General features: G+C 39.1%; 1 protein-coding gene across 2 annotated transcripts in view; it reads left to right on the forward strand.

The window, feature by feature from the left end:
- Positions 1 to 10,013, forward strand: part of OLFM3 (olfactomedin 3) — a gene marked incomplete at both ends in the record, with an annotated part of 67,037 nt that extends 57,024 nt beyond the window's left edge. For both annotated transcript variants that reach the window (XM_082003256.1, XM_082003255.1), the window contains 2 exons: positions 7,526 to 7,632; positions 9,336 to 10,013. In XM_082003256.1, coding sequence (XP_081859382.1) covers positions 7,526 to 7,632; positions 9,336 to 10,013 — 785 coding nt within the window. The remainder of the gene's footprint in view (positions 1 to 7,525; positions 7,633 to 9,335) is intronic.
- Between the last annotated feature and the right edge of the window lie 731 nt (positions 10,014 to 10,744).

Raw genomic sequence — 10,744 nt, forward strand, 5'->3', positions numbered from 1 at the left:
TGGGCTAAAACACATGAAAGACTTCTTCAAACAGAAATTTCTTATGATCCTATTTTCCCCTCAATACACACACATTATAGCACATTACTGCATTGACAGGAGACAGCCAGGAAAAAGCGTCTGCATTGCGATACCGCAGCAAGCAAGAAAATTCATATAAGTAGACAGTATTTTCTGATAGTGAGTGTTCCAGTAAGTTTATTAGACACCAAAAGATCATCAACTTATCTTTAATAAGTATCTTGTTTTTCTTTGCTTTTACAGGTTATTCTTGTAACATTGATTAGTGGACTACGGTATAAGATACATTTCTTGTCAGAACTTGTTTACTATTTCCCTATTTTTCAACCACATTTCCCCTCCTAGCTATCCCGAATTCCTGCAACACGTTCTACTTGTCTTGATGTGCTAATGTAAAAAAAAACTATTAAAATTACGTACATTAGCAATAGAGGGAAAATTTTTGTATGAAATAGATTATTAAGCACATCCATTATTAAAAGGGGTTTGGCCTTCTTGAGATCTAATACAGACTTATTCACCCTTATTGGCATTATTCCCTAGTCTTAGATGCTTAAACGACTTTTATGCTCACCTGCTAATGGACTGGCTATATTTCTGGCCTAACCCCGTGTGCCTTTTAAAGTGAAAACAGCTTCAGTTAGGCTTACCGTAACTCCTCAAGGCTGGTACTGTGTGTTCAATTCAGCAAGCATAAAAGAAGAACAGCTTTCATGTCTACACCTTCTCCCCAGCCACATTCACTGTGCTGGAGATGATCCAGCTGTGACTGTACATGCCAACCTGATGGTCAGAAGCCTATGGCAGCAGAAGGTAGACTGGCCCCGATGTGCCACAGGATCTGGCTTGAGTCTTCAGAGGTTTTGTTGCATTTCACAAAATAATTATCTAGCCAGCATGTGTAATGGCTATTTTCCACTCTTCTCCCTAGCAGGTGTTTTTCAGCAATATAGTGCATTATTTATTTTGTCCTGGCCAATTAAAAGGGATCTTCCATCTGCACTGGCAACACTTTCAAACCTCATTAACATACAGTAAGCAGTAGTCTTACTTTCACTGAGGTTTAATGATTACCACAGCAGTTGTGATGACTGAAACTTGCTCCTTCTCTTTGGAATAAGAGAAAATACAGACGGAAACTGGTCAGAAGTTTGTCCACGAAACTTCAAAAGGGTGCATGCAATTAAACATGTAGGAATAGAGTGTATATGATTGCACACACCACAAATTTACATACTTAGACACGCATGGGTCCTTTGCTGACAGTCATGTAAGGCATGTGCATTTTTAGGAAAATGCAGGTTGCACAATATGCTTGGGACCCTATTTTTGTCATGATGTGTTTATAAAATCAGAAAAAATTCACAGAAGCCAATACTCTTCCAAATGTTGCTTATGAAATATGAAGAAATAACTAGAGTAGATACACATTGGATTCATTTGTAGCTGTATCTGATTATAATGTAGAATCTAAACAATATTTTACAGTAACATTTTTGGTTAGAAATTCGCAAGTAGAATATTCCATGTATCCAAAGAAATGCTGTTACATCATTGGCAGAAGAGGTATTAGTGCAGGCATGAGATTACTTTATTAATTGCTGTGGTACTTGTACTGCCAAAGCAACCTCCTTTTGGGATTTGAACAACTTTACAAATATCATTTAGTACAAAACTGTGCAATAGAGATATATATTGTTGTTCCCATTTTGTAGATGAAGGAACAAGCAGCCCAGGAGGATAAATGACTTTCCCAAAGATTACGTGGCAAGTCACTGTACACATGCAGAAGGATCCAGAGGCTTCCTCTCAGCGAATTCTAGTAACTAGACTATAGTGCTTCTTGGATTTGTTCTATGCAGGACAACAGACATACACCCATTAAAAACAAACTAATTATTCATTCCCTCACATTATAAAGTAATGTTACAACAAATTTCATCATAGGCAGGAAAGTGCAAGTAGCAAAACACTTGGAAGTAATTTGTGCAACCACTGAAAAAAATACTCAATTTTCCCCTATTTATTCCCTACAATAAATAGAATAATGCTGCTTATGAACACTTCAAGAGAATGTTTTGATTTTATCTCCCTTGCAAATCCTTCTATAAATCATACACTCACTTGGTGTATATACAGCAGCTACCAATATTCATTTGCATCACAGAGACTGGGACTATCAACTACCTATTCCTAAATGTCTTCAAAACAGCTTCTCTCCAATTAGTCCATCACAACCTTCTCCTGATATTTGCTCACTTTGGAGCAGCTTTCCAGGTGCTTTCTGCCCCACAGACTTTACTAACCTACAGGGGCACTATATCTACTTTCTTTTTTCATGGCCACTTCATGCTCAACTTCTTCCTTAATATAAATAAATACAGGAAATCACAAACAGACTTACTGGAGTCCACAGTACAATATTGTTACTAGATGAATCAAGCCATAAACACCCAAATTGTGCATGATATGATGCTCCTTGTACAGTTCAATTTAGGATGGATGAACAGTCAGGGGTTTGATTTTCCAATTACTACAATCAGTTTTATAATGTAGGCAGCTCCTTCTTTCGAAGTCAAGGGAAACAGACTGAGCACTTCTCTTTTTCTGTGTAACCCCATCCAAACCGTTTTGTGGTGGGAAAAAAATGCCTAAAAATATCACTCTTTTTTTCTTTTCTTCGTGTTCCTGAACTTCCTGACATTTGCTAGTATGAAGATGTATTTGACCTACCTTCGCACTAGCATCTGGTCCTTCTCCTGTCAGGAAATTAAAGAGCAGGTGTTTGCTATATACCAAAACTTTTCAACCAGTTAAAAAAAAAAAGTTTTCCCACCCTCACAAGAGTTATTTCCACATCCTCATATTTCCCTTCTGCCAGAAAAAAAAAAAAAGGAGGTTTTGGCCATGTTAAAAAACCATAAATGCATAGGCCAGTTTTAATTCTCAGCCACCTCACTGCTATGGAAAATTCATAGCCCAGGCGTGTTTCCCATTGCACATGACATTCGTCTAGGTACTCTCTCCCTACATACAAAAGGAGCTAAAGAAGTGTGTCAATTGGAAACCAACTGGTATTTTTTTGATTTCAGACTCCCAGACTTGTCATGCCACAAAAATGTGAAGTAAATGATCCTGCTTTTCAGTATATTAGTGTCACCATTCCCTAGCAAGAAACCTCAGCATACAAGATCCATTTTAAAATAGCTACACAAACAATTATAAGGTTCATTCTGCAGCTAAGAATACAGGCTGGGATTAGATCAACACATTTTACACTTAAGCAGACAAGAAGCAGCTGTTTCCAATGCTGGTGGAGGAGTGAGGAAAATTTCTTGCACTGAATGCAATGTTAGAAGTGCTTACAACCGCAAGGAAAATTCTCCTTGCTTTGTCAGTGAACTGTTAAACATTACATTGAGCTTTACTCCTGAAAGAGTTGAAGGCAACTTGTCATCAAAATGCTGTGATATTCACCTGGAATAAATTATTTAATTGTATTAGTAAGGCAGTAATACTTCAGCACAGACAGCACACTTGCTACTTCATAATGAACAATACACAGATGACCCTGACTCTACCCATTTTCACAGGTCTGCTGTAACAAATGGGTAAACAGGTAGGGCTCCAAAAGACAGAACTGGAGAAAACAATGACACATGTCTCTTCTAGAATGAGAAATTAGTTTTACTGTTTTCTTAATTGCGTTCACTTGATTCTCTTAACTTCCAATCAAATATTGGAAGCAACACTGCATTAGAGGACTGTCTGAAAGTTTGACAGATAAAGTGAGAACTGAATTTCAGAGGTATTTCAATAAAAAGGGGAGGACAGTTTGGGCTCATTTAATTCCTCCTAGTCTGACATTTCCCTGCATCATCAGTCAGCAATAGGTTTACTGAATTCACAAGACCAGTATTTAGCAAGCCAGTTGATTTGTGGAATACCTGGGACAATTTACTTCTTCAAAAGTTACTTGTGCAGCCTTAAACAGTTCAAAACAGCATGCTCTGATTTATCAAGTTGACCATTCAGCCAAGACATGCTTTGGGGCCTTGTCCTGTTCTTTCAAGCAGTTCCTTCTGAACTCAGAGAACTTACTGATAAGGTGTTCCAGTCCGCATGTGTCTGGAAGCAATGGCTTGAGTTCTGACTACCCAAAAGAAAAGACAGATGACACCCATGTACTTGGCCCTGAACATTTTTCAAATTAACAGAAGAGTGAGGTTCTGAAACAATCATCAGTTGGAATAAGGGTAGGCAAATGCAAACAATATCTGAATTTTTAAAAATCATGTTAATAATTTTATAAAAAGGCTGTCTGCAATAGCAGGGTACTAGAACTCCATGACTAGAATTTTGGTGGAGCCTTCATATATTAAGCTCCTGTGCTTAAGGATCTCCTAGCTATAAGGAAGCTGCGATGACAAGACAGAGGTGGGCACTGGCAGCTGTTGCTTCCTTCTTGCTGCCCACGCTGTCAGCAAATAGGACAACAGACCTCAGGTACTGCCAACATTTACAGCAGAAACCTGTTGCTGGGATATAAATTCTCACTACAACAGGAATGGCTTACCATATGTGGAAAAAATACTTGTAGTATTACTCTTCAGTTTTAAATAGCAGTTCCATCAAGTTATATCACAAATAGGCAGACTTATGGGTTTCTGTTTAATGAACAAGGAAAAGAAAAGACAGGTCACACTACCAGGCAGAAGAAAAAAAAAATTCCTTGTGCCTCTTACAAGATGCTTCTCTTGTTATGCTGAGAAGAGAAGCTTTGTCACTTTTTCAGTCAGCTGCCCCTCAGCTATATAGCAACTTTCCTAACAGTCTTCCTTTCTGCATACTATCTGGGAATAAAAATTTAACCACGTAAGTATACCCTGACTCAAACTGCCCATCATTTAGTGGCTGACGTACAATGTAATTTTTTTTTTTCACATTGAACACTATCTCAATACATTTTGAAAGATGATGCTCTAAAAGCATCTGACTCCCGTCACAGGGGAAGGCTGCGCAGTTCATATAGTTTAAACCAAATCAAAACTGAAGAGGTTTATGAATTATTAACAACATTTAATTAACGAGCAATCAGTGAACTATACATTCAGGATCAATACAAGTAATATAACAGACGACCCACGCCACTAGACACTTAAGAAATATTAATAAACCCAAACATTTCTGAACACCCTTCTCTAGCTAGTACCAAAAAGTTCCAGTCACGCATGGCACACCCACGAAGTTACGTGCGCACACCCCTGACAACAGCTGGCACAGGCTACAAGCACACTCCCCACTTCTTCAGCTCTCCTGCTGGAGATGTGGGGCCTCGGGCTTGGTGAGTGCCCACGCTGCTCCCCACACTCCGCCAACACACTCGCTGGTGAGACAGCCTGTGAGTTCACACACACCTGCCCTGGCCATGGGACCAGGCTCTCTGCCCCCGTACTCTGACCGCACTGGCCAAGCGCTGGCGGCTCACCGTACCTGGTGAGGGTGGGGTGGCTGCTCTGCCTGGCCCCGGCAAAGGCCTTCGTGCCAGCAGACAGCTTTGCGAATTCAGCTCGCACTGCGCATGCTCCCGTGCCTACCCCAACCCCTGGTGTTACCCAGGCTCTGTGCCAAAGGTGGGCTCTGCGAGCACCCCACACCTCTGCCATGGGCTCTTCTTTGTCCGTTCAGAAGCAAAATTTCATGGCTCATTTTTCATTTCACATTTAGCTTCCTGGATATTTTTTTAAGGAGAAGAAAAAGTGCTTCAGAATTCCAAATTCTTTGCTTATGTTTTCCTACTAATTTCAATACTGTGTTTTAATGGCACCAATTAGTATACTCTCCAACTCATACATTCATTGCATTTTAATTACGTTAAAAACTAAAAATTCAGGAATAAGTAATTTTTTCTTCATTTCTTTCTACTCATTATTAGTTTTCTGATAATTTTATTCCAAATTAAACCCCTCTGAAGGTTTGAATTTACCTCATGTCCACTTCTGATAACTATTTATCAACATACGACCTAAAAATAAAAGCCTTCACCTTGGTAGGATAAAGTCCTCTACTTTCCAAGCTAAGAGCAGTTCATTGCTGTAGAAAAACAGAACTCGGCACACAATACTAGAATCCTATCTACAAAAAAATCCAGAATAAAAAATTACGTACGATAACCAACTGTAGAAAACCTGTAACATTCTTTAAAATTGGAAATTCCAAAATGTCTTCAAAAGATTCTAAGGTACATAGATTGAGCTATGCAAATAATAATGCCTTTGAATTGACCCAGAAAATAGACACAGCCTACCCTGCTCATTGAGGTCTTGGCATGTTCTCAGTTATTTTAATTTCCATTACACTCCACTTTCCTGGTCAGGAACAAAATCCCTGTGAGCAGCCCCTGAGTTGTCACCACAGCATTAACCCCCTTCTAATTGACTCCAACAGGCTTGCACAATACATTCCTTGGCAGTGACATAAAGTAGAAAATCCAGACTTGATGTGACCTTCTCTTCTGAACTGAATAAATTCACTCTCAACACCAGATACAGTTTGTTTTCCACGTTTCCTACACGGATAGGGTTATACAGTATAGCACAGCCATGTATCATGAAGAAGCACTTATTTTTAAATTAAAGAAATAAATTAAATATATCACTTCTTTTTACATTCTTATGGAACATCTTTTCTTCAAAAACGGGCTCTAATCACCTATACTCCACTGTGTGATATTAAGCCTCTTGGTAAACACATGAATTCCACCAGGGGCTAGTTGCTAATAGGTATGTTATTAATGTCGCCTAAAATATAGATTTTTGGATTGTTAGGAAGGTCAGCATCCAAGATCATATCGACTCTCATTATTTCCTCCCAGACTGTCTAATATGAGACAGCCTAATGGATTATAAGTCAACCAATACAGCCAAGGTTGCTGAATAATCCTCATATTCACTTTCTTAACTTCAGACACACTCCTAGTACTGGAACAGCTATGTGTGTGTGTAACCACAGGGCACACACAGGCATTTGTGTACAGCTATACATTTTGTGTACAAGCCCATTTTTTCCTGGCTGCCCTCAACCTCCTTGTTACCGTGGTCAATGGAAAACTGAATCATCCATCAATCCTAGCCTTGCACTGAACTTTCAGAAGGCAAATGTATGGGGAGTTTAGGTATTCTTTTCATTTATTATTAAACGTTATTCACTTCAGCTCAGAAGATATTATACTAGCTTGTATTTTTATACCCATTAAAATGTACCGGTGCTTTAAAATATATAAAACCAAAAATATATACAAATATTTCTTTGTGTATTTTTACATATGTATATTACTGCTTGATACGGAAAAGTTCATACAGTGAAGATGACAATCCATCTTCAACATAAGCCTGAATCCCCTGGAGCCACTATTTAGTTTAGAGCAATTGGTCTTGTGCCCTGACAGATGTCAAGGAGAGTTGTGTAATTATTTGCATTAATGCATTTGTTTTTCTAATTTCAGCATGTGGCAAATTGATGAAAATTACAGGCCCCATTACCATCAAGATATCTGGAACCCGATTTGGAGCCTGGATGACAGATCCATTAGCATCAGAGAAAAATAACAGAGTACGTTAAGGCACTGAATATCTTTGTGTCCTTCTGGAGATTTACTTGCTTTATTTTAATATTTTAAAAGGTATTTTCCCCCAGGAGGTTACACTCACCAGCATGTTTCTTCTACTTCTGTCATTTTCACTGTCAAACATCTTCAGAGAAAAAGCAACAGTGTGCAAAGATAGACAAAGACAAAAAAGTTAGCTGAGCACATTTGTGCCACTTCCTCCAACTGTTTTAGGGGTGCCATACACCTAATCTGAACCAACTACACAACTTTTTTCTTTCTACCATATTTAAATTGGCTGGGTATTTAAGAACCCAAGTAATATAACACAAGCATCAATATTTTTACCCAAGAGCATAACCCCTGATGCAGCGCAGTCAAAGTTTGCAGAATTAGGCCCCATATAAGCTGTATTCAGACTATCTGCCGCCTCAGACCCAAGTTACGTTATTGTTTGGATCTGCAATAGGATCTCAAACTGGCCACAGCTTGGAGGAAGGTCTCTCTCCATCAAAGGGCTTTTGAAGTCAAAACACTATGTTTCATTTGTGTAAGACCCAGAGGGTTAATTTTTTGAATACAGAAAAACCCAAAGGCAATAGAAAAGGCAACATACAAATTGTAGTAACTAAAGATTTGGGTGCAGCTCTCCCCTCCCGCTACGTCCATGCAGGTCTACTACTGACCCCCATGAATCTCAATTCCCTTTAGGAAAGCAACAAACTCTGCTCAGCCCCATCTCATCCCGAGGAAGTCTCTTCTGCCAGCTCGGAGCCAGTGGCTGCTCCAGAACCACCCCCATGGGCCCTCACCTCTGCCATCACCTGCTCCGCGCTGCGGCCCCCTCCCCAGGCAGCCCCCTCGCTCCCCACTGCCAGCCTCTTACAGCAACACAAAGACCACCCCCGTGTGCATGCAAATTAGAACAAACCACATCCCTCACAGCATCTCAGCTAGTAGGAAGATGGGGAGCTGAACTGGCATTTATACAAGTATATTGTTAATGCCAGTTCTGAAATTGGCACAAAAAATATCTCCAGAAATTACTCTGTTCTTTTGTTAGGATTTGATTTGTCTTCTGACAAACTAGAAGGACAAAAAGCAAAATGCATGAAGGAAAAAATGGGGGAATGAAAGTTGGCATACAGAACACTGAAAAAAGTACTGATTCTGTTTTCTTTTGGTTTAAGGGGGGAAAAAAAATGGTTCCTAAACTTTACTGGTTTCACTGCTGTTGTATTTGGCTTCCATACTAAGAACACACTATTTTTTTACTGATTGGAGGTTCAGCTGAAGAAAATTCAACCAAATTTATTCTTATGCATAAATCCAAGCTTAGCTTACATGCCATTTCCCACCTCTCTCTTTGATTATTAGTCTCTGGGAATATCTTTAAGCAAGCCCCATATAGCAGAGACCCAAACGCTGAATAGTCCAAAAATACATTTCTCTGAAAATGCAGACACTGTGGTTAGTAACAGTCTTCTTAAGAGTTCACCTGTGTAGGTAAGTTTTGATTTAGAAATTCAAGAGTTCCTCATGCTTTTGAAACATGAACGTGGACAATATTGTACTTCGATACCCAGCCGCACACCTGAAACCTTTTTTCCTTCTTTTTATGCAATGTATCCATCATGACATACCATGATCGTGATGTACCACCAATTGTGTTCCGACTGTTTACTCCCAATCTTTGTTTTCTTTCCAGGTCTGGTACATGGATAGTTACACTAACAATAAAATTGTCCGTGAATACAAATCAATTGCAGACTTTGTCAGTGGGGCTGAATCAAGGACATACAGCCTTCCATTCAAATGGGCAGGAACCAACCATGTTGTCTACAATGGATCCCTCTATTTCAACAAGTATCAAAGCAACATCATAATCAAATACAGCTTTGACACTGGGCGGGTGCTTGCACAGCGTAGCCTTGAGTATGCTGGCTTTCACAATGTCTACCCTTACACCTGGGGTGGCTTTTCTGATATTGACCTGATGGCAGACGAAATCGGGCTATGGGCTGTGTATGCCACCAACCAGAATGCAGGCAACATTGTCATCAGCCAGCTAAACCAGGATACACTGGAGGTGCTGAAGAGCTGGAGCACAGGCTACCCAAAGAGAAGTGCTGGAGAATCCTTCATGATCTGTGGCACCTTGTACGTTACTAACTCTCACTTAACAGGAGCCAAGGTCTACTACTCCTATTCCACAAAAACCTCCACTTACGAGTATACAGACATTCCTTTCCATAACCAATATTTTCATATATCCATGCTTGACTACAATGCAAGAGATCGAGCTCTCTATGCCTGGAATAATGGACATCAGGTCCTGTTTAACGTCACCCTTTTCCACGTCATTAAAACTGAGGATGACACATAATTTTCTTTCCCTTCCCTTTCCTTCACCTCCCTCCCTCAAAGCAGCGTCATTTGTGCTAAACTCTAAAGCATCCACCTCTCTCAGTTCCTTTTAATTTACATTTCTTTTTTCATTAACAAAAAGCAACATTTTCTATCATATAATGTGTTTCAAACATGGCTGAGCCTGTCAAAAATGACCTGTTGGAAATAAAAGCATCTTAACTCATGATTCTATAAGGTCTGCTAAGACCTTGTCTTGAAAAGCACTAAAGAAGATTTTAAGTGGCTAAAGACAGTTTTTAAAAGATTATTATCTGCCTTATTTTAGAGTCAGAGACTAATGGTAGCTTAAATGCATGAATGTCTTTTTTTACCTCATTTTTGTTTTTAATCTATTGCTCAACTTCAGGAAATATTTTGGTAGTGTCAGACACATATTGCACTTTTTTTTTTTTTATTTATTCCAAAAGAAAGATTTAGGAAGTTAATTTACTTGTACATGGAGTATGATTCATTTTGCCATCAACCAATTTCAGATGTGGTGCTGTACAGTATGTTTTTAAATCTCTTGCAAACATTTTATCGACAGTATGTATTTCTACCATTGTAACCACCATTGTGCAATTGTATCTCTTCACTTACGTGAAAGTAAACTAAGTACTATTTTTTATAAAATATATTGAAGCTTAATTGTAGTTCTGGCTATGGGTCAATTGAAAGTGGTAAAAACATGAGAAAAGGTTGTTATTT

Source organism: Phaethon aethereus, assembly GCF_964289735.1.
Source record: "Phaethon aethereus genome assembly, chromosome: 8".
NCBI lineage: Eukaryota > Metazoa > Chordata > Aves > Phaethontiformes > Phaethontidae > Phaethon > Phaethon aethereus.